Raw genomic sequence first — 23,741 nt, forward strand, 5'->3', positions numbered from 1 at the left:
CCATGCAGAAACACTTTGAATATGCTTGCTGCATGTTGCAGCTTCCCCAGCTATATGTGCATCTTTTAAAAGAACACGGAATATGATACGCATGTACTCGTATACGAAAACATCGAAACCTATTCTTAACATTTATGCACCAGTCAGTTGTAACCACGCACCCCAGGTCCGGGGAATAGCGGGGACTTCGACTTTCGGTATAGCCAATCCCGCGTATAATGATAGTAAAATCCTCGCCAAATTCCCCGCACCCCCTGGACATCCTAGGAAAGGCCCATTCCCCGCTATGTTCAACGTGAAAACAAAACCAACGCATTAACTCGGCCCTGCGGGGCCACCTGGAAGGTAAAAACACGACCCATTTCCCCCGCTATCCCCGGTATACCCCCGGACCTGGGGTGGGGGCGTGGTTGCAATTGACTGGTGCATTGTACTATTGCTTTCTGCAGAACTATTCGGTTGCGAAAATTTAAAAGCTGCATTTGAGTGTTGTGCACTCCCGCCTCTATTGAAATGTCACCTTGCTTAAAGTTTCTGCTGTCAATGCCGCTTTTGAAAACGTTTGCTATTGCTGTTTAAGAAGACTCACATATGTTTTACCGCTCTACTTTTGCTGATTATAAACTTAACTTACATTACAGTTCAGGGCATAACTGTTAAATGAATATAAATTGGCCATTATATGGAACAAAACAACTGTTTCTCTTTTTTCCTGGCATATTTTGTTTAGCAATGTAATAGTATCAAAACGTCCTCCTGTTTTAAGGTATCCGACCCATATATACGCGAATATCTGATCATTCCACCAGAGTTAATGTAAAATTTAATGTCTCGTGAACCCAACAAAATGTGTTATTATTCGAAAGGTGTTTGACAGGTGATAACTTATATGTAAAATAAAAAAGTTCATTTAATAAACAATTATATAACTCATTACAAATTATAAACAATTGCTTATTTGCTCTAGCTGTGTGAAGTTAGCTAAACATACGACATTGGACATTGGACATTCAAAATCGAATGTTGTGCTGGCACAACATTGGACATTGGACATTCAAAAGTGAAAGTCGTGCTAGCACGACATTGGACATTGGACATTCAAAATCGAATGTTGTGCTGGCACAGCATTGGACATTGGACATTCAAAATCGAATGTTGTGCTGGCAAGACATTGGACATTGAACATTCATAATCGAATGTTGTGCTGGCACGACAATGGACATTGGATATTCAAAAGTGAAAGTCGTGCTAGCACGACATTGGACATTTAAAATCGAATGTTGTGCTGGCACGACATTGGACATTGGACATTCAAAAGTAAAAGTCGTGCTAGCACGACATTGGACATTGGACATTCAAAATCGAATGTTGTGCTGGCACGACATTGGACATTGGACATTCAAAATCGAATGTTGTGCTGGCACGACATTGGACATTCAAAATCGAATGTTGTGCTGGCACGACATTGGACACTGGACATTCAAAAGTGAAAGTCGTGCTAGCACGACATTGGACATTGGACATTCATACTCGATTGTTGTGCTGGCACGACATTGGACATTGGACATTCAAAATCGAATGTTGTGCTGGCACGACATTGGACATTGGACATTCAAAATCGAATGTTGTGCCAGCACGACATTGGACATTGGACATTCAAAAGTGAAAGTCGTGCAAGCAGTTAGCACATTTAAATCAATGTATGACATGTTTGAATGTTTTTTTTACTGACTTTAAATTAATTTTGATTACATGCATTATTCGGATGTTTTGTTTGTTTGAGATATTGTCTTGAAATTATTTGAAAAGGGTCAGAGATCACAAAGCAATGAACCATTATAAAATTTATTAACACCAAGAGAGCATTGTCATGACGATTCCATCGCAAAATTTGAAACTTAAGCATGATTTAGATGTATATGATGTCACATATGCAGAGAAAGATTCAAATGAATATACTTATGAATGGTCGTTGATTATATGTAGACAAACAGTGATAATGCTTTCAAAATGGCATATTTTTAATAAGCTTAATTGTTTACACACCACTGCTACACATCTAGTACCATTTATAAAGGAAGTGAAGATAATGATATCCACGGTATATAATGACATACGGAAAATTTAGACATGCATTGATGATTCCTACAAGTATGAATGTAATCGTCCGTACATCTTTTTTATCTGGTTTTATGTATACACAAAAAATATTGTCAATGAGTCGATAAAGTAACCTATTCCTGCCTGTCGACTTGTTTTTTTTATCGACTCAGTTAGTCGAACATGCTACGTCGTGTTCATTTGGTAAAGTTTATATGAAATAATTGTGTTCGATAAACCTTTTTGATATTTATAAGTCGACAGAATTACACAAAGCGTTTTATAATCAATCGCATCGACATTAAATAATTCAAAATGACGTCTTCATCTCATACGAAATAAGTTCTTATAGGTTTTACAGAATATACAATTTATACATGTAAAATGTAACACCAGAGCCATTGGAAATGGCATCTTGGGCAGAACTGACAATGGTTGAAAGGGTTGAAAGGAAACAAAGGGAAAATAATTATATAAACCCAACAAATGTGCACTTCAGTTTGTGTTTATCTATAAAACTTCAGCACAACATTCGATTTTGAATGTCCAATGTCCAATGTCGTGCTAGCACGACTTTCACTTTTGAATGTCCAATGTCCAATGTCGTGCCAGCACATCATTCGATTTTAAATGTCCAATGTCCAATGTCGTGTCAGCACAACATTCGATTAGGAATGTTCAATGTCCAATGTAGTGCCAGCACAACATTCGATTTTGAATGTCCAATGTCCAATGTCGTGCTAGCACGGCTTTCGATTTTGAATATCCAATGTCCAATGTCGTGCCAGCACAACATTCGATTTTGAATGTCCAATGTCCAATGTCGTGCTAGCACGGCTTTCGATTTTGAATATCCAATGTCCAATGTCGTGCCAGCACAACATTCGATTTTGAATGTCCAATGTCTAATGTCGTGCTAGCACGACTTTCACTTTTGAATGTCCAATGTCCAATGTCGTGCCAGCACAACATTCGATTATGAATGGTCAATGTCCAATGTCGTGCCAGCACAACATTCGATTTTGAATGTCCAATGTCCAATGTCGTGCTAGAACGACTTTCGATTTTGAATGTCCAATGTCCAATGTCGTGCCAGCACAACATTCGATTTTGAATGTCCAATGTCCAATGTCGTATGTTGAGCTAACTTCACACAGCTAATTGCTCTTTATTTTAATCAAACTCGGTCGTAAAACGACTAATTTGGCAAATATTGAAGGCCAAAAATATTTTTTCATACATCTTCTTTTTTGTTTGCGTTAAAACCCTTTCAAACGATAAGAAATTACGGATAGTACGGGATCACCAGGTCCATAAATTCACGTATTTGTAGGTCGGACTCCTTAACATATCTGAAATAACAGAGGAAATATATAGAAAAAAAATTCTTGTGCCAGCTTACGATAGTTAATTTCAGATTTAAATCGCTAGATATTTAGTTAACGAAAAGACATGTTTAAGCTACAAGGTACTGTTAGAAATAAAAAGCATGCAATGGAAAACAATATTAACTAGAGGACGATACGGGGTCTGCTTTTGCTTAGAGCTATAAGCGGACTGTCTATCCCAGAAAAAGCTTTTGTGTTGCTCTTCATTTTCAGAGAATCCAAAATCTTATCCAGGTAAGGCAACACGGAAAATAGAATATTGATAAGCTAGCAATATAATGAAAAATGCATGTGTCTTGTTCATTCTGTTATCAGTAAACATAGCATGGTGCAGCGGTCGTGGAAGCTGTTTCAGGAATTCGGGGGTCAAGGACGATGTCGCGTGTTGCTGTGAGAAAGGTAGGTCATCAGAAGATGTATTTCACGTACATTACAGTGCATTGACTAAAAAGACAACTTGTTTTTACGTTAGCGTATACAAATACATGCCTTTACGAATTATCCATTTATAAATAGTTCGCTTGGGTTCAGATGCATATCAAAATATGTGTTAACCTTATTTGCTATTGGACTAGAAATAACATAATAAAACACGAATGTATAAATGTCCTGTTGATTATTTTTAAATTTAAAGGTTACAAAGGAAACTCCTGTGAAATTGGTCCAACAACAACAACTGCTTCGACCACAACCCCTACCACAACAAGCACAACAACTACTACCAGCACCACCAGTACCACAACTACTACCAGCACCACCAGTACCACACCAACAACTACAATCACCACACTCCCGTGCACGCCTGTGGACAATTGTACCCACCAATACACATGCGGACCATACGGCCGAAAGTTGTGTCGTCCAGGCTGGACGGGAGCGGACTGTGATACTCTGATTAAAGGGGACGTCGCCGACTGTGACATGTTTGAATGTATGTTGACAAAGGGATAAATCAATAATCGAGTTTTGTCAAAATTCAGTAGTTTTCGACTGAACTCGCCGATAATCGATTGCATACGTTCTGAATATATTATCGTAAAGCGGCTATTCTCTCTAACAATAGACAAAATGTTGTAGAATACCAGAACACATTAGTTTGTTATCCGCTTATAACGTCGGGCTTATCATTAAAATACTTCAAAATAAAAAAGCATAACACTTTGGCTTAGTACATTTATAAGCATTTAAAGGCATCGTTTTATTATTTAATACCATTAAAGTTTAAACATTTAATAATCTTTGAATTTCAATTATATAATCGAAAATTGTAGAACTGCGTAGGCGTACTCACGCACTTTGCTACAGAAATGCATGTCTGGAAGAAATACCTGTGTTCTGTTGCTACAGAGATGAAACGTAAGTTTGTTCCATATGCATGATCATTTCATTCACTTTGTTTCAGCTGACGAATTCATCCCAAGCGAATGGACGGGAAATTACACCTGTCCGGACGACAATAGCGAGGTCTGGTACCACATGAATATAACCAGGTCAGCGACCATCGACACTGTCGCCACTGTTATAGTCGGTAACCTCTCATTCCCTATGACCGGGGCTTTTGCTGGATACCTCAAGATCCTTACCTTCGACAATGACGTTCCCATACTTCGAGAGGGGCCTGTTGCTAACTACACTGATGTTGAACTCAACGCTAAGCTTGTCAAGGTGAATCTTATTGACGGGTTCATCATCTTCAAGAATGGCAATAAAACGATGGCCTGCCCAACACAACTCCGACGTACTGCAGGTATAATAGTTTGAATATCATATAAAATCTTCATGTATGGCGCAAGATATAATTTGTCTTCTGTTGCATCTTATTTCAATAAACTGAAATTGTACTCATTAACATTTTCTATTTTCAGTCCTTATTGATTGGTGCAATGGCCACGGTACGTGCTCCAGGTATGGAAAGACGAGAGATGAAGTCAAGTGTTGCTGTGGACCAGGTACGCTCATTAGTAGTGTCAATGTTATACAATATAATGACCATACACATATTTGTTATTTGTGACATTGTATTCTTTAAAATAACTCTTCGAATGCGGTATCCAATGCTCTTATCGAGAGTTTGCCGGAAAATTTAAATTGTTTTGTTTTCACTCCCTTTTCTAGATTATCACGGGAAGTTTTGTCAGGTCGGCCCTACGACGACGTCCACAAGGCCAACAACGACGATGACAAGCGTCCCGTGCACTCCCACGGACAACTGCACTCACCATTACACATGCGGGCCGTATGGCCGGAAGTTGTGTCGTCCAGGATGGACAGGAGCAGAGTGTGATGTCTTAATCAAAGGAGAAGTCGCAGACTGTGATGTGTTTGAAAGTAATTTAGTTACCCCAATTACATATTCACTAATTGTATTGAAGTGTTTTAGTTGATTTATAGTTTATAGAAAATTTGTTTACCTTTTTATTTTAAAGTTTAAATGTGAAACATACACATGTCCGCTGGTTTTAATATCACAACGTTACTAGTTAATTAACCAAAATGCAAAAAAGATGAATATTCAGGACACTCATAAATTTTCACTGGTCATATTTTAGCTGACAGATTAATTCCAAGTGAGTGGACGGGCAATTACACGTGCCCTGATGACCAGAGCGTGGTCTGGTACCTGATGAACATCACCAGATCTTCCACCATTGACACTGTCGCTACCGTCCTTGTTGGCAACACCTCGCTACCAATGACCGGGGCCTTCGCTGCGCTTCTGAAAGTTCTCACACTGGACAATGATATCCCCATCTTTCGTGAGGGTGTATCGAGCAACTACACGGAGGTGGAGTTAGACGCTGCACTGATTACAAAAGATTTTATCGACGGGTACTTACTCTTCAAGGGTGTCAACGGTGTACTTCAATGCGCTACCCAGTTAAGACGAACAAGGGGTAAGTTTGTTGGTACAATGTGTTGTTGTTGTTGTTGTTGTTGTTGTTGTTGTTGTTGTTGTATTTGTTTTGGTTGTTTTATTTATTTTTGCATGTGGAGGCCACAAACAGACGTACGTTGTTAACGGACATGTCGTTGTTGGACCATTAAATATCAGTTCAAATGAAGACAATTTAAAATACTAAAATACCTAAACAAGCGAAGTTTTCTTGCACCAAATTATGCCAAAATAATTTTGAACGAGTACTCCACGAGGTTTGAAATAATTCTCTGACCAAATAAATTGTTCAACATTTTTATTTCAAGTATTGATTATATTGGAACAATCATGTATGCTTTGTATTGCTCGCTGGCTCCATGCTTAACTGCTGTCTTTTTGGTTCACCTTTTATTAAATCCGTAGAAAAAAACATACATTAATGTTGCCTAGGAATGTTGTTTTGAGTTAGTTTTGTGGAAAAGGTAATCAATTGTATCATCTTACAGTTCTTATTGACTGGTGCAGTGGTCACGGAACGTGTTACAGATACGGCAGCAAAAGAGAAGACATGACCTGCTGTTGCCATGCACGTAAGCTTTTTATACATTTTAAAATTAACTTCAAAACTTCTGTATATGTACAAAATGTGTAGACTGGTACGTATTTAACCCTTAGGCTGCTGATGGCGATTTTAAAGGCTTTGCAAACAGCTTGGAACCAGACCAGACACCGAGTAAGAGTAACTCGGCGCCTGGTCAGTTTCTAAGCTGTTTGCCACTCAGTCAATATATCCCCAAAGTTTTAAGTAAATTGAAAGAAATTTAGAATAAACCAGACGACATTTTTGAGCAGACGACAATTTACTCAGCATGCAAAGGGTTAATATACACGCAAACGATATAGCTGCTGACTGTTTTGACGATAGAATATCGCTCTCATAAAAGTGGTGGCCTTTTTTTGCAGCATACCATGGCCGTTCATGTGAAATAAGCCCAACAACCCCCACAACTACTACCACATCTACAACACCTACCACGACTACTTCCACTACAACGCAGCCAACAACAATACCAACAACAACCACCACCGCAGCAACAACGACCATGACAAGCGTTCCCTGTACCCAAGCTAACAACTGCACCCACCATTACACGTGTGGTCCCTACGGGCGGAAGATTTGTCTGCATGGATGGACCGGCAAAGACTGTGATACAATGATTCCTGGTGGGGTGGCTGAATGCGATACACTAGACAGTAAGTATAAGTATAAGAATGTGTAAGTATTATTAGTACAGTCATTCAATATAGAAATTCAGCGATCAGGTAAACCGAAAATTTGCAGCTGCTAAATACAAATGAATTTTCATCAAATAAAAAAGAGCGATATTTACGGATTTTGTTTCACGTAATTGCTGTAACTGTATGCTATGTTGTTATGAACCAATTAAATTGCTTCCATGTGCTAACCAACCAAAATATAACCCTACTGTATATTTATTACAACAGCTCTGATTGAAAGTAACTGGGTTGGAAACTACACCTGTCCCAATGACAACATGACAACTTGGATTGATTTGGAAGTAGTGCACCGGGGTGTCGATCGGATTGCAGTTGTTGCTTTTGTTGGAAATGATACCATTGCCATGCACGGGATGTACTCGTATGCCTTCAAGAGTATTCAACTCGCAGTAAACAACACACAAAATGGTACCATAGGCGTTGGCATGTTAACATTGCCGTCATTCATTGGCCATCTAGATAACAATGGTGAAGAAATACATGGAACGCTGTCCTTGGCTAGTTCTACAGGAAAAACCGCTTGTCCGGTGTCACTAAGTAGAATGTCAGGTACAGTAGTTCACGTTTGAAGACGTCTGCATTGTTTAAATCTTGGTTTTTGTTACGTTGTATTTATTTTTGATTGATTTGATAACAATTGAATCTGTATTTTCAGTGAATCACGATTGGTGTAACAACCATGGTCGCTGCTTTAGAAACACCCATAACATTTATGACGTCACTTGCTGTTGTGAAACAGGTATCTTCTTTAACATACAATAATATTTTTAATGCGCGGTATTGTAAATTAATTTAAACTATAAACACTTAATATAGTATATGTAAATGCCTTTTATCTAAACGTATAAACCCCCTTTAACTCTTCTAACTGGTGATTTAATTTGTCAAATATATTAATTATGATTATCTTAAATAAGATATCTAATTGCTTATTCTTTAGATTACAAAGGGAAAAACTGCGAGACAGGCCCGACAACTACCTCTACAACCTCCACATCGACGACAACCACTTCCACCACAACTACCACTACTACAACCACCACCACACCTACAACAACTACCACAATAAAACCTTGTTCGCCGGCGAACAACTGCACAAACCATTATACATGTGATAGTCGTGGGGAGAAGGTTTGCTTGCCCGGATGGACAGGAAGGGATTGTGATATGTTGGTTTCCGGTGGATCAGCTGACTGCGATGTTTTCGATGGCAAGTTTTAAAACGCATTATGTCTTGAAAAACCTACGAGTAATAGGCAGCTACTTCAAATAATATTTCTAAATATCCACAAAATGTGCATTATTATATGTCTCGCTTGTCTTTCCATTTCAACTATTTGGTTAACTTGATTTTCGTTCGTGTGTAAATGAATATTTTCATCATCTTACGGTTTCAGGAACAGAACTTGTACCAAGTGAGTGGACTGGAAATTACACCTGTCCAGACGATGGGGTAATGACTTGGTTCTTGATGAACATAACTCGATCAACAAACATTGAAACGCTAGCAAACGTGAAAGCTGTTGGTATTGAGTTCCCACTGTCTGGCTCATATGCAACAGTGTACCAGATCATCACTCTCCAGAATGATGTGAATATATTGCGCGAAGGAACTAACATGAATTATACCGATGTTGAGTTGGACGGCCGAGTATTGAGTTCAGTTTATATCAAGGGATATCTGGTTTTCAAGAAGTCCAACACGACGCTGCAGTGTCCCGTGGAATTGCGAAGAACAGCAGGTATGTTTTGAAGATTAATCATGATCACACAAACATTTGTATTTTCGTCCAAATAGAGAAATGTTAGTTTCAACCTTCTGAAAATACATGGGGAGGGAATCCCTTACAACGCTTAACTATAGTTTGATTAAGTTTTGATAAAACAATTATAGCAGGAAAATGAGTGACTTGAAGTCATTCTCGATTATTTACTTTTCAGTGCATATTGATTGGTGCAGCAACCACGGAAGGTGTTTCCGAAACGGCAAGAATAAAAATGACGTCTCTTGTTGTTGCGAACCTGGTATGGGCCGCTATAGTTCCCATTTTTCCGAGAGTAATATCGAGTAATTTATAGTGTTAGATATAAATAATTGCTCAGATTTCTATTATTCTCTTCAATTTTGTTGATACATAAAATATTATAAGTTGTATTAATTCCTGTATTCATAATGATTTATAGATCATAAGGGACAATTTTGCGAAATTGGACCTACTACACCCACTCCTCCTACAACAACTGTGCCACCCTGTTATCCCAAGAATGACTGCTACCAGCACTACTCTTGTGGAGCCCGAGGCCAAAAGGTGTGCCTGCCTGGTTGGTCTGGCGTGAACTGTGATGTGCAAATTCTCGGAGGCGAGGCCGACTGCGATTCATTTGATAGTAAGTATACATTGGACCGATCGTTCAAAACAACGCTGTTTACGTCGTTGTTGTTAACTTTCGGCGGCCAATGATATAAAACCGGTTAAGAATTTCGGTTTGGTCAAAATATAAAGTAATCAAAAATATTGATTGATTGGTCTATTTATCCAATAATGGGTAAGACCAAGTTAGTTATGATTGTACAATGGGTGTGCCTGTTAACAGAGTCATCGTTTGAGTTTTGGCTAGTTTGTTTATCCTTTTTCTTTACTGGGGCCAAATGTATAAATTTTGCTAAATTTACTGCATATTATCATTTGGTTAGTTAGCACATGGAAGCAATTCAATTGGTTAGTTAGCACATGGAAGCAATTCAATTGGTTAGTTAGCGCATGGAAGCAATTCAATTGGTTAGTTAGCACATGGAAGCAATTCAATTGGTTAGTTAGCATATGGAAGCAATTTGATTGGTCAGCAATCACTATTGGATAACTATTGAACTATCAATGAACGTTTCGACCAAACTAAATAACTAATCGGTTGAATGCAATTGGCTCTAGGTGTGTTATACATGAACACGATTCGTATTTATTTTATCAAATAATGTAACTTTATAGCGTAACTCTGTAGATTAATATTGAAACAGCATAGTTATTATTTTCTATTATTTCAGGCAATGAGCTCGTCCCCAGCGAGTGGACCGGAAACTACACCTGTCCGGATGAAGGAGTCATGACTTGGTTCCTTATGAATATCACACGCTCAACAAACATTGAAACACTCGCGAATGTAAAAGTCGCAAACACCAGCTTTCCCCTATCAGGATCTTATGCAACAGTTTTTCAAATCATTACTCTTATGAACGATATTCCGATACTCAGAGAGGCCAATGGATATAAATATATCGACGTGGAGCTGGATGGGACAGTCAAAAGCCCCGTTTTCATAAACGGTTATATTGTGTTTAAAAACGGAAACAGAACTATGTCATGCGACGTCGAATTACGAAGAACTGCAAGTAGGTTCAACATTTTTTAACAGAGGCTTTAGCATATCTCATACCTAAATTTGCAGTTTGTGCACGAAAGTGTTCTGACTATAATGAAAAATGAGTAAGTGTTTACGTTTTGTCTTGTTTCAGTAAACATTAACTGGTGCAGCGGAAAAGGTACCTGTTACCGGAACAGCAAGGCAATAAACGATTACAAGTGTTGTTGCAGGTCTGGTAAGTACCCAGGCAATGATTTTGAAATATTGTTTTAACAGTTTTTTAGGACCGAGAAAGCACTATATCGTGCCCTCTTAAAATGCACACCAGCTCTTACTGGTTTCTGCGCGCTAGGTGGAATAAGCTTTCAAACAATAAACAATGAGATAAAATAATTAAGTTTAAATAATACTGTACCGGCAATGCCAGCAATACAAACATCATTAGAACATAATACTACGGTCTTGTTTCAATTTACAGGTTATTCAGGACGTTTGTGTGATGTACTACCGCCGACGACAACAACTATTCCGCCCACTACATCAACAACGACCACAAAGACAACCTTGCAGAATACTTCACCAACATCATCAACTGTTCCTTCTTCTACTTACACTGTATTATCAACAGCATCATCAACTGTTCTGTCTTCTACTAACACAGCGTTGTCAACAAAATCATCAACTGTGCCTTCTTCTACTTACACAGCGTTGTCAACAAAATCAACAACTGTGCCTTCTTCTACTTACACGGCTTTGTCAAGCACAACTGAATCTACAACAACTGTAGCAACAACGGTCGTATTCCCATCTTCTAAAATAGCATCTGCAACACCTTCTTTCAGTACAACAACGCAGACCAGAACTTCAACGGTTCCCAAAACTACAACACCATCAACAACAACAACAACAACAGCAGTCGCAGATACAACAACTACAACAATTACAACAAAGGCTCCAGTGACAACTGTAACACAACCAAGAACAACAACTATTACCCATGTCCCATGCACACCAATAGAGACATGTGGCGCCCACTTTACATGTGATAGGTATGGCAGGAAGTCATGTTCGTCTGGATGGACTGGTTCCGCATGTAATGTGATGGTTCCTGGTGGCGAAGCTGACTGTGATATGTTCGGAGGTAAGACAAAGATTCTGATTTATTTGAATTGATACACTTTTATCTAAAAGAAAAGAAACGACTGTAAAAGACCAGTTCAATAAACACTCTTAGCCCTCGTTGAATGTTATAAAATCTTGTGTTTTACATAAGTTTGAATCATCTTGTGTTTCAGAGCTTGTCATAGTACCAGCGAACTGGGCCGGAAATTATACCTGTTTAGATGACAACATTGAAATCCTGTTCAACATGAGCATAACAAAATCAAACTTTATCAACACCTTGGGCATAGTTCGAATAGATGGATCATCCGTCCCTGTGACTGGGACATTCTCAACTGTCTACCAGTTCCTTACTCTGCAAAATTCCGATGTCGTTCATGAGGAAATATTCGGAAGAAATTTCTCTGCTGTTGAAATCGATGCCCGCTTGATATCACCGACGTTCATCAAAGGCTTTGTTGTTTTCACACAGGACAGTGGGCCTCTGAATTGTCCAGTGGAACTCAGAAGGGAATCTGGTACAGATGTTTTGAAAATATTTTTACATTAATGAAAAAGTGTTTTAAGTAAATAATTAAGCATTCAATAAGTCATAACAAAGTTAGCATTTTAAAAATGAACTTATACTAGCTTTTCGCATAAATATTCAAGTAATCTACGCTATATATTTCATGAATTACATTATAATTTCAGGTTACATTCTGCACAGTTCTTGTAACATTTTAAAGTACTAGTACTAGTAATTTTATTCATATTAACTCTGATTTCGTTATACGTTGTTATATAATAATAATAATAATAATAATAATAATAATAATAATAATAATAATAATAATAATAATAATTATAATAATAATAATTAAAATAATAATAATATATTGTTTAATATTTTGTTAACATTTCGATTTAATCAGATTTGTGTTGCCTGGCATGTATTGGTGTATTCTAGATGTTGGATGTGCATGTGCTATTTGTGTTTGCCTTGTTGTTGAAAATACTTTGATAATTTAATTGATAACACGTAAAATGCAATTATAGGTTGACTTTAAAACTCGTAGTGTGTAAGATTTGAAACACATAGTATTAAGTTGTAATATTATACATGATGAATATTCGTTTATTCGTTATTCTCTTGTTTGCTATTTTCTACATATAATAATGGTTTACTGCTGTTTATTGTTAGATTTACAGGTACATAATTAATTATTACAACTTAAGTAAAATATTACTGCATGATATTTAGTTTTACAGTATATTGTATGTATTATATATGTAAGTAGTACTAAATATGGTTCTTCTTAAAGAAATCCCCCAATGTCTAAATATGCGTATTTTTATACATTCACTTATTCATATTGACATTCATTTTCAGTCAACATTAACTGGTGCAATGGAAACGGAGCATGTTCTAGAACCAGCAAACTTCTAGATGACGTCACTTGTTGTTGCAGTCAAGGTACGTACAACGCACTGCATTTGACGTCATTTACTGAATAGTGCGCTTCGTTGTGTGTTTCGTTATATTTCCATACGAGTTCGAAATAAATAATAATAAAATGATGTTTATATAGGTTACTCCGGCAACCGATGCGAATATGTGCCTACACCTTCAACGACTGCTGCTACATCAAAAACGACACCTAAAGGTAAAATTTGCAGAATAAGAAACATTCATAGATGACAGTTCGTCAGTAAATATTTAATACTGTTGTCAGCCAAGTACCTGGATACTTATAACTAGATAGTTGTTTGTTTTTAAGATAATATCTTGTCAGTAAAATTTTACATATTGTGGCAATAGTGTGGCCGGCCAGGTACTTATTGCTGAGCCGTTTTGTTTTTCAATAGTTAATACCAAAGACTTATAGCGTGGTTTGCGTTTAACAGCTCTTGCTAACAGTACACCAATTACATTTAGTGGTTGATTGTTAAAGCGTGTAATATGTGATATATGTTTCAGGACGAAAAACTGATGCAGCGACCATTGCTTCGGTAAAAACAGCAGCACCAACAACAAAGCCTACGACTCCAACTACAACGACCACAACCACAACAAAAGCTAGTACAACCACTACCACAACAACAACAACAACACCAACTACTCCCACCACTACAACCCTTGGACCTTGTGCAGGGCATTTTACTTGTAGCGCCCTAGGTCATACACAGTGCCTTCCATGGTTCTCGGGTCCGAACTGCAACATTCCGATTCCTGGAACATCTAGTTCATGTGCAAGTTATGATGGTATGTGTTAGTTGTTTTCTAGTTTCTCTTGGTATGAAGTTGGTATGAATACAAACAAACTATTACTAAAGTCAAAAACTCGTTATATCATTGAACACTTAGGGCGCTTTAAAGCATACAATTGAAAAGTAAGTATACCAGAGAATGAAAGCAAACACTAGTAAGTTAAAACAAAATATCAAGATTTGTCCATTACCACACATACACACACATTCATTTTTTATTTTGTCACGGTAACATATCGTTACAACAGACAGGTAATAACATATACAGGCAATTAGGTAAACAACATTCAATACAACAGGAGATTATGTTTTCTCACGAATCTCAATTTCGTTTTCAGATGCAGATGATTTCGACGGTTCTGAATGGTTGGGGAATTACAAATGTGCTAGCAATGCTAATCCAACGCAAGTTACAGTGACTTTAAAACATCTTGGATTCAGATCACTGCTTGAGGGAACATTCGCTATCGATGGACATAATATAGTTCTAAATTTGACGGGATCATTTGCGTCATACCTAAAAACATTGAATTTGCGGGGATTACCAACATCTGCCGTACACAACGGAATGACTTTAGGGGCCTTAGAAATAGACGGACATCTAGCTACACCGGAGCAATTCAACGGCGCTTTGATTGTACTAACTCAAAATAATGAAAGAGAAGCGTGCGCACTTGTATTGAACAGGAGAAGTGGTATGATCTAACTCGCACATTCACTCATTTCATTACTATAAATATTTCATTATATATGTAATCTGCCTTTGTGTTTTTCATTGAGTGTATGTCAGGCTTCGATCCATTTGCCTTCAAAGAGATAACAGTGAAACTGCTCTCTGTTATAGTTCGATTTCAATCGTTCGCTGAATCTTTTGTGGTATTGTGTATGTTCAAGTAGCGTGTTTTGTTTGTGTTTGAAACTCGGTACTCAAAATCTGAAAACAGAAACAATACGTAAGATTGTTTTGCTAGTTGATTTGTGTTTAATGTTTCAATCATTCTCAATGTTCGTACATGTCGATTCATTCTCGTGTTGACGAGTTACTTAATTGGTTAATTATTACTTACAGCCACACAGTGTACTTCAAGCACGCCGTCTACCACGACCACAGCAACAACACCAACAACTACACCTACAACGACAACCTTGGCATACTTCGAGCCGGGACGATTATCATCCGCTTATTTTGAAATGGTTGAGTCAGAATTCCAAGCCGATTACGTTACTGATATTCTTACAAAGGCATGGAAACGGGCTAATACGAGTAAGCTGTCAGGTTTTACGTAACTCACTTCAATTATTAATTTGCTTAAGACTAAATCGTGTTTCCTTTGAACCTGTCTTCTTTGTTACATGCAATATTCCCATTATTATTTCCCTAGCCACGGTTGAAACAATATATTTTCAGTAAATGGAGTCAGTGGTGTCGTCTTGAACATTACCATTCAGCAAACTACTAGTATGACTGATGATGAAGGGTATGTAAATTATAGGGCGTGGTAACAATCTTCACGACGTAATTTTCTACATAAGGTTTCATACGTTCATCACTGATAAATCTCTATAAACCAACAGAAAGCATATCATAAAATAAACATGTTATGTTTTGTATGATTATTCTTTTAATTTACCTACATTAAATATTATTAACACTAACAGAATACTTATGTGAAAAACTAAGCTTTTGTTACGAGATGGTACTGGTGTAAGGAACAATGTTACGTAATAAATCACAAACGATGGAAACATCGATCTTTTCAAAGAATCATTGCTCAACATAAACTGCATTTCAGAGTGTTATTGTCTTTATATGTTAATTGATGTATTTATTTTATATCAGAACCGATATCCTGAGAGTCATCTACAATGTGGTGCCAAGCAACGTCACCGACCCAGCCACCGTATTGCAACCGAGTCTTAACCAAATTGACGAGGAGCTCAAGAAAGTTTACAACACCAAAGTATATAGAGGAGTGTTATCAAGCCTGCTTGAACTGAAATATGCATTTGATATAATGATAGAGGGCCCACGGCCAGTTCCATCAGTAATAGCATCCCTGGAGCTGACTCTTTGTAACATATTTGAGACAAATAGCAGTGAGTATTTCAGATAGTTAGCAATATTAATGCTAATTTGAAATAAACTTTTATATAACATGTGTGAATATATGTTTTAGTTACAGCATGAACAGTATTTGAAGTGAAAAAAAATCCAATAATTTAGTATCACAATATGTAAACAATGATTAGAGATCCTGAGAGTTTGGGATTGACCTCAAAAACAATTCTAGCTTATACTAAGTCAGTTTTATATCAAACGTATGTCTTGATATAATCCAATATACAATTTTATCAACTTTTATTAACAACCGATTTTTTATGATATTATTTTATTTATATCTAGGTGTAAACCCAATCAACTGTAGCGACGGTGACTTTGTTTCGATAAAGAAGAGTGAAGAATATCTTGGCACACACGAGTAAGCGCATCGTAATTCCACACCCTTAATTTGCTTACTCCTCTTTTCAACGACTGAAGTGTTTCTAAAATGACATGTACACAACTCTTAAGACGTACACTGACGATTTTTCATTCTTTATTTCAGAAAAGAACTTTCACTCATTTACTACATTTTGGTGGTAAATGGCTCTATCGTTGATCCATCTTCGATAACAAAACCCGAATCTGCTTATATCACGAATACCGTCCAGCAGTCAGTGTCATCTGTAACGGTATATACCACACCCTTTGTAAGACGGTACAGATTCCGATATGAGCTCCTTATTGAGGGTTTTGTCTACCCTGAGAACATGGACAACCTAACTCATGCCATACAAGATATTTGGAACAGTAACCTACCAGGTAACTTGATTGTCTTTCGCATTTACAAATTAAGTTTGCTGTTATAAAGGTAAATTGTATCTTATGAATTTACTGTGTACTTGTTTTGTCCTCAAGTACTAGGATTGTTTATTCACGACATATACTCTTGTTTAATATAAAAAAAAATATTAAATATTTAGGCACATAATAAAATCGTGTACAATCTTTATTATCACGAAGAGCAAAGCGCGCGAAGCAATCGAACCCTTCTTTATCAGTATGCTGTTTTATGACAAAAACATTTAACTGACTTGAAATTAGAATGTGTTGGCACCAGACAGGGAACCAGGTATGACGCTATGTCTGTAGAGATAAAACTCTACGTTATAATTATTTTAAAGTGACACTATTATTTAAAATCAATACATAATACATGTAAAATACACATATATCTTGAGAGTTTAACCTTTAACAATTTACTAAATAATGCATTTATGGAAACTATTAATTTCATATTACACAATTGTAACCGTGTTTTTAATAGCTGAACGCCTAACAATGTTAAATGATTGGTGAGTGCTAAAAGATTTACTTTCGTCGTATAAGGTAGTAATCTTGTTTTTGCTTTGCACCTTTATTTCAAAATAAACTCGGTATCCTTCATAAGAACCATTGTTTTCGACATTTATTCATCCTTTTTGTGATAATAAAACATTTGTATTTATTGTGGTAAATCTTATTTCGGAGTAAGAGTGCATCTTTAAGCGTGGTACTTAAAAGAGGTAGTCTTGTTGGAAATGTGATAAACATTAATTCGAATTAAGGGTTTGTATTAAAAATTAAAATTTTACTATAACCGCTCTGCTATATATTTTTTTCAGTGTGTCAGAATGGGCAGTGCATTATCCATAAAGCTCGAGTGGAATTGTTCAGTGCCAAGGGCATGGAGTGAGTTTTATCATACCTGTAGCCGACCATTGTTATATATATATATATATATATATATATATATATACAACAGCATATTAGACTGTTGCTCTTGTATTCAGAAAGGATTACTAGACATAAGTTAAATTTCTTTAAACTAAAGCTCACGACCAAATTCTGTTGATTTCATTAGTTTTATTTTTTACAGCAAAGATATGTACAGTCTGGTGTACTTCGTGCATATCGGGACCAATTTGCTCAGTCCAGTCGTAGTTTCTCCACCTACGGACTTAGTATTCAGTACAAACATGATTGTACAAAAACCTGTGTCGTACAGTATGGGCGATAATTATACCGTCTATGTTAGACAACAGCAATCTGTTCTGTTTAGGTAGGTAACTGATAAGGATATCCAATGTTCTTGTATTTTCATTGTACAATTAACAGATAGAGGGTGTGGCCTTTTTGACAGTTTCTCACTAGTTATACTTGAATTACAGAGTACGGTACTCCTGGAGAATCAGCTTTGTTGACCGAGTTGACCTAAGAAATGTTGATGCAATAATAAAGCAGCTTAACGACGCTTCAACGCAGCTTGTTGGGGGTAAGTCTCAAGTTTTTGTTTTTGTATTTCCTAAATTCAAATAGTCATACCATTATAATTATACAATGTTATCATACAAAACAAAGTGCCATTGTTAAAACAGTATTCAATCTTTTTTGATCTCTTTTTACAAAAAGATAAAATCAAGTGAAAAAATGATAGTTTTGCAACCAGCTAGAAATAATGGAGGTAAGTCTACGATACTTTCAAATTTGGCTTTTAACCTTTTGTTCTATATTTCAGGTCTGGCATACAACATAAAGTTCGATAGAACTGTGCTAAAGTACACCAAAAATAGGTAGGTTTGGTTCCCTTACTGCGCAATGGTTAAGCATCACAAATATATGGCGTATTGGCTTTTTGTTCCGGTGACATAATTTAATATGATGACGACCCTGAACAAGAGACTACGACATAACCTGGAGCAGTGATAAACTTACCATTAAGTTCTATCGATGAACATCCGCATCCAAACCAATCCTGCTGTTTCCATGCTTATAATGTTTATGTGCATCTCTAGGATAACTATTCCTGAATAAACATACTATTGTTGTGCATGTGATATATTACCACATGCATGTAATATTTTACCACGAACGTATATGTGTTTGCAGCCAGGTAGTGACAACGATAATGTTTTACTTGACTGACAAGACTTCAAATGCCGTTGTTGACGCTCGTTCCGTGTCATTACCGAGCATAACGGCACTCATGTATTGGTTCGTGGATGCTAATCGCGTAGTACACTACGGCAACGGCGACCGATACCAAGTGTATGTGTTCGAGACTTCGGAAGATATACATGAAGCTACGCTGTATGAATACGATATCAACGGCTACATTCTCACAGTTGATAAAGACAATCTCACAAGAATTATTAAGGACGCATGGACCACAGAAGACAGCAGTAAGTGCAACAGTCTGATTGTTGAAAAGTAAATCGCGAAAATGATAAATGAAGCAAACGGTAACGATACGTCATCATCATATAAATGATAACCTTTATTCATTATTTTCAGCAATACATAAGGCTAGAAATATACGAGACACATCACGTGGTACAGTCATTGCATGATTCATTATACAACCATGCTTATCGACTCATTAATATCTTCTTGCATGTATTGCAGCCTTTATCATCTTTATTCTTCTTGTTCTTTTATCATTCTGGTTCATGGTCGTATAAATCACTTGCTTCAGTACTTTTCAAAAATCATGTATATCTATACGTATACATATGTTGCATGGTTCGATCAAAATGATAAGCTGCCTAATTTTCTTCTTTTTGTAACAATTATGTACGGTACGTGGAATCGTCATATCTATATTATGGTGTTAGAACAAAAATGGTGATGGTTTATATAATCGTTAATATATGATTGTATCCTGTATATTTGTATTGTTATACTAATAAAAGCTGTTCTTTCAATACACTTCTATTGGCTATTCATGAAGAAGTATGTTATCACATTGGCATCGTGCATGCCAAATAAGATGCTTGACACGTAAAACAATTCATCAAAGAAATTAGATAAAAAAGCAGTAGAATATTCTGTTGTTGAAATAAATGTGGTTTTTATTCACAGTTCGCTCACTTCCCAAAATAATATGTGTAAAGTAAAAACAGTAATCTGCTATATGCATACCGTTGTTCTATATTTTAAAGGCTACAAGGTTACAATCTACACGACCAGAATTGGATACAAGGAAAATGGTGATGTTGTTACCAGTATAAAGTACCTCGTTGAATACAACGGCGTGGTACGAGATGCACGCTATTACTATGGCAACGTTTTCAGACTCGCTCTTTACATCAATGCACGTCTTAATACTGCCAATGGTCTAAGTAAAGACTATACATTTATGACTGGAGCTAGACTGTACTTTGATGAGGAGGTAGGTTTCCTGTTTAAAACGCCAACAGACATACTGAAATATTTAACGACTCAGGCTACAATGTGACCGAATGAATATTCATGAGTGGTCAAAATCTAAAATCTTTGTCATTCGTGGTATTATGTCAAGACGTTCTTTTATGATATGATGTATACGAATTCTGGCATTTACACAGATATTTTATTTGATTGTTTATGCAATTGAATTCTATAAATATTCCAAGAATTATAAAAAGTGTCGTTTACTTTCAGTTATTTTCCGTACTGTTTACACGTCCAATTGCTGATTTTGACTATTCGAAAGTACAGAATAGTATATATGCTGGAATAAGAGTTTACTGGAATGGTATGATATAACTAAATCTTAATACGTATTGCATAAAAAGGCGTAGTTATATTATTATTATTATCATTTTACATTCTATTACTGTTATAATAGAAAGTTAAATTCTAAGTTATGATTCAAAAGAAAATTGTCGTTCGATTATTAAAGCTGCACAGATGGAACGTTTTGACAACTTTTTAATTCTTTGTCTTGGAAAGAGGTAATTTTGGCTAAAATTCACGGAAACCAGTTATATAAGACTGCTGACAAATAATTAGATCGCAGAGATTTATATTTAAGTTCAAAAATTGATGTTTTGTGCATTTGCCTTAAACCGTTAGCCATAAACATTTATTTTCGAACGGAAATATGAAAATCTGCCATCTGATCTTTTGTCATCAATCTTTTATTATTGGTTTACAAACATTTACGCAAAAATTCGCTCTTTCAAAGACAAAAAATTAAAAAAAAGTTGTAAAAATGGTAAATCTGTGAGAGCGCAGCTTTAAAAAGAAAGAAAAAAAAAACAAGTAAAAGTAATTGCATCGATAATCCAAAATTATTCATGAGTGCTGTAGTACAAGTTTTATAATTTCAACACCAGACTCGTGGGTGTTATAATCGTTTTGTATCATATTGTCAAGGACATCTTTCAATAAATTGCGTGTGTATCAATAAGTATCATGTTAATTTATACGCACGCACGGTTAAGCACCGCCTTCTTGGTAACCGTTCTAAAATAGCAGTTGAAAGTAACGAAAACAGTATCCAATATGAAAGATATTTACTTAATTGATCTGTTTAATAGATCCATAGCATGTATCCAATTGCATATTATTTACAGATTACCAGTCGCTATCTTCAGGCTTGACGGTTAAAATCGTTTCACAAGAAGAAGTATTCCTCAATGAAAAGTATGTTGCCTTTTCATTTGATCGTCTATATCTCATAGTTCATATCGTTGCGATCTCTGTTTATAAAGATATAGAGACAATGGATTGGAACGTTCGTGTATGCAAATGTTCATATTTTTCATTATTTCCGGGACTCCTTTTTCATGTTCTTTTTAAATGTTTGGTACTTCCAAAGGAATTATCTAAGGAATGGTAAACAGTGCACTATATTTCAGGCAATACTGGCAGATCCGATTCGGCTTAACGTCAACAACGACACAACGGGTATATGCCAAATTCGTGCGAAAGATCACCGAGAAACTTATTGCTCCCGTCTTTTCTGTACAAGGCGTTGGAAATTACAAATACGAGCTTTTTGACCGAGTCTACAATGAGTACAGTGTCCTTCACAGAAGATTGGCCTTTACACTAACGTTCAAAGAGATGGTGTTTCAAGCTGATTGGGCATTGATTGCTTCCTCTATACGCTCACAGTGGTGCCAACATGAGGGTAAACAAATATGTTTTGGTATTTTATAATAATTATATCATAATGCATTACATTCATCATATTATCATCATAATGTGATTTGAATGAAGATGATGGAAAATGGATGGACAATAAAAATCCTTCGAATTCCAGTAGAAAAATGTTTATTTATCTGTTAATAAAACGTATATACAGATCTAACATTGGCGTCAACAAGCAGGTAAATAAATAGAAACATGTATGTTGTCCGTATGTTGTTTTTTTTGACGTTTGATAGGGTTAGCTGTACCATAAAAGACATAACATTTATTTGAATCTACTGATCTTGTCACTGTATGATTTTAATTGCATAGGTTTTATTATAAAACGCGAGAAAAAGTCAAATGCCTAAATTGCTCACAAGAAAGGTATCATCTGCACATAGTAATCGAACTTTATAATTCAGGTGCAGCATCCTGCGTTTGGAACGTAACGATTAAGGACCAAGAGCATGTTATTGACAGATATGGGTAAATTTGTTTATACTTTGCAATTGTCGTATTTCACGTGAATATCTAAAGGATAACAATTATACTAGTACTATACTATACTCCAAACAAACATTCGTGTAAATGGTTTGGAAAAAAAAATATTTTCAAATAACTCATGTTATTCTCTGTATAATTGTTTGTATCGTGGTTTGGATATTACTAGACTTATTGTATATACGTTATCGATGGAATACTTTTCCTGTTCTACCCTTACACACACACATTCACATAATTTTATGTCATCTTACAGTACATCCTACTGGCGACTGGTGTACTACATCTTCCGCAACGCTGGTAGTGGTATTGACCTACAAAATCCATCGACCATTCTTTGGAGACCATCACTGGTCACCATACAAAGCCAATATGACTTCACCTACTCTACCATTCATATCAGCCAAGTCTATGATACACGATACCTCTTCACGATATATACGGACAAGGATGTGCAATTAGAAATGATACAATTCAAGAATAAAGTCAATGCACACTTTTCCCTCTATGTACAAGGTATGTGAATGAATGTTGTTAAAAATCATCTAGACACATTCCAAAAACCGATGTTCGTTCAAAAGTTGATCATTAAATGGATGCCAATCCGATAGCGATGTTTCTGTTTATTTTCATAAGTTTGATATCATTCAGAAGTTTGCTAAGACGATTGTAGTAATCAATGTTATGTGTAGGGTCTGAAATCAAATTTTGTATATATGTGATATCTTACTCAATATGATAAAGAATTGTTACATATTTGTTCTAGGTGCTTCCGCAGGATGGTGGGCCAAAACTGATATAACTGTAGTATCCAGGGAGCAAGTGTATACATCTAGGTACGTCTTACCGTCACCTGAAAAAATAT

General features: G+C 36.3%; 1 protein-coding gene across 1 annotated transcript in view; it reads left to right on the top strand.

Annotated features, from left to right (window-relative positions):
* Positions 1–23,741, top strand: part of LOC128215120 (uncharacterized) — a 63,583-nt gene that overhangs the window by 17,432 nt on the left and 22,410 nt on the right. The window contains exons 19-56 of the mRNA XM_052921840.1: positions 3,804–3,887; positions 4,123–4,419; positions 4,891–5,235; positions 5,354–5,437; positions 5,604–5,816; positions 6,038–6,382; positions 6,870–6,953; positions 7,327–7,617; positions 7,870–8,211; positions 8,603–8,872; positions 9,060–9,404; positions 9,847–10,050; positions 10,706–11,050; positions 11,174–11,257; positions 11,501–12,163; positions 12,318–12,662; positions 13,517–13,600; positions 13,716–13,790; positions 14,105–14,389; positions 14,733–15,089; positions 15,464–15,658; positions 15,803–15,872; positions 16,235–16,491; positions 16,799–16,874; positions 17,001–17,257; positions 18,100–18,166; positions 18,354–18,536; positions 18,646–18,749; positions 18,993–19,047; positions 19,364–19,656; positions 19,769–19,807; positions 20,416–20,645; positions 20,897–20,990; positions 21,814–21,883; positions 22,099–22,373; positions 22,798–22,861; positions 23,133–23,392; positions 23,643–23,712. Of these exons, the coding sequence (XP_052777800.1) occupies positions 3,804–3,887; positions 4,123–4,419; positions 4,891–5,235; positions 5,354–5,437; positions 5,604–5,816; positions 6,038–6,382; positions 6,870–6,953; positions 7,327–7,617; positions 7,870–8,211; positions 8,603–8,872; positions 9,060–9,404; positions 9,847–10,050; positions 10,706–11,050; positions 11,174–11,257; positions 11,501–12,163; positions 12,318–12,662; positions 13,517–13,600; positions 13,716–13,790; positions 14,105–14,389; positions 14,733–15,089; positions 15,464–15,658; positions 15,803–15,872; positions 16,235–16,491; positions 16,799–16,874; positions 17,001–17,257; positions 18,100–18,166; positions 18,354–18,536; positions 18,646–18,749; positions 18,993–19,047; positions 19,364–19,656; positions 19,769–19,807; positions 20,416–20,645; positions 20,897–20,990; positions 21,814–21,883; positions 22,099–22,373; positions 22,798–22,861; positions 23,133–23,392; positions 23,643–23,712 (7,801 nt within the window). The remainder of the gene's footprint in view (positions 1–3,803; positions 3,888–4,122; positions 4,420–4,890; positions 5,236–5,353; positions 5,438–5,603; positions 5,817–6,037; positions 6,383–6,869; positions 6,954–7,326; positions 7,618–7,869; positions 8,212–8,602; positions 8,873–9,059; positions 9,405–9,846; positions 10,051–10,705; positions 11,051–11,173; positions 11,258–11,500; positions 12,164–12,317; positions 12,663–13,516; positions 13,601–13,715; positions 13,791–14,104; positions 14,390–14,732; positions 15,090–15,463; positions 15,659–15,802; positions 15,873–16,234; positions 16,492–16,798; positions 16,875–17,000; positions 17,258–18,099; positions 18,167–18,353; positions 18,537–18,645; positions 18,750–18,992; positions 19,048–19,363; positions 19,657–19,768; positions 19,808–20,415; positions 20,646–20,896; positions 20,991–21,813; positions 21,884–22,098; positions 22,374–22,797; positions 22,862–23,132; positions 23,393–23,642; positions 23,713–23,741) is intronic.

The sequence above is a fragment of the Mya arenaria genome, chromosome 13, assembly GCF_026914265.1.
Source record: "Mya arenaria isolate MELC-2E11 chromosome 13, ASM2691426v1".
Lineage (NCBI taxonomy): Eukaryota > Metazoa > Mollusca > Bivalvia > Myida > Myidae > Mya > Mya arenaria.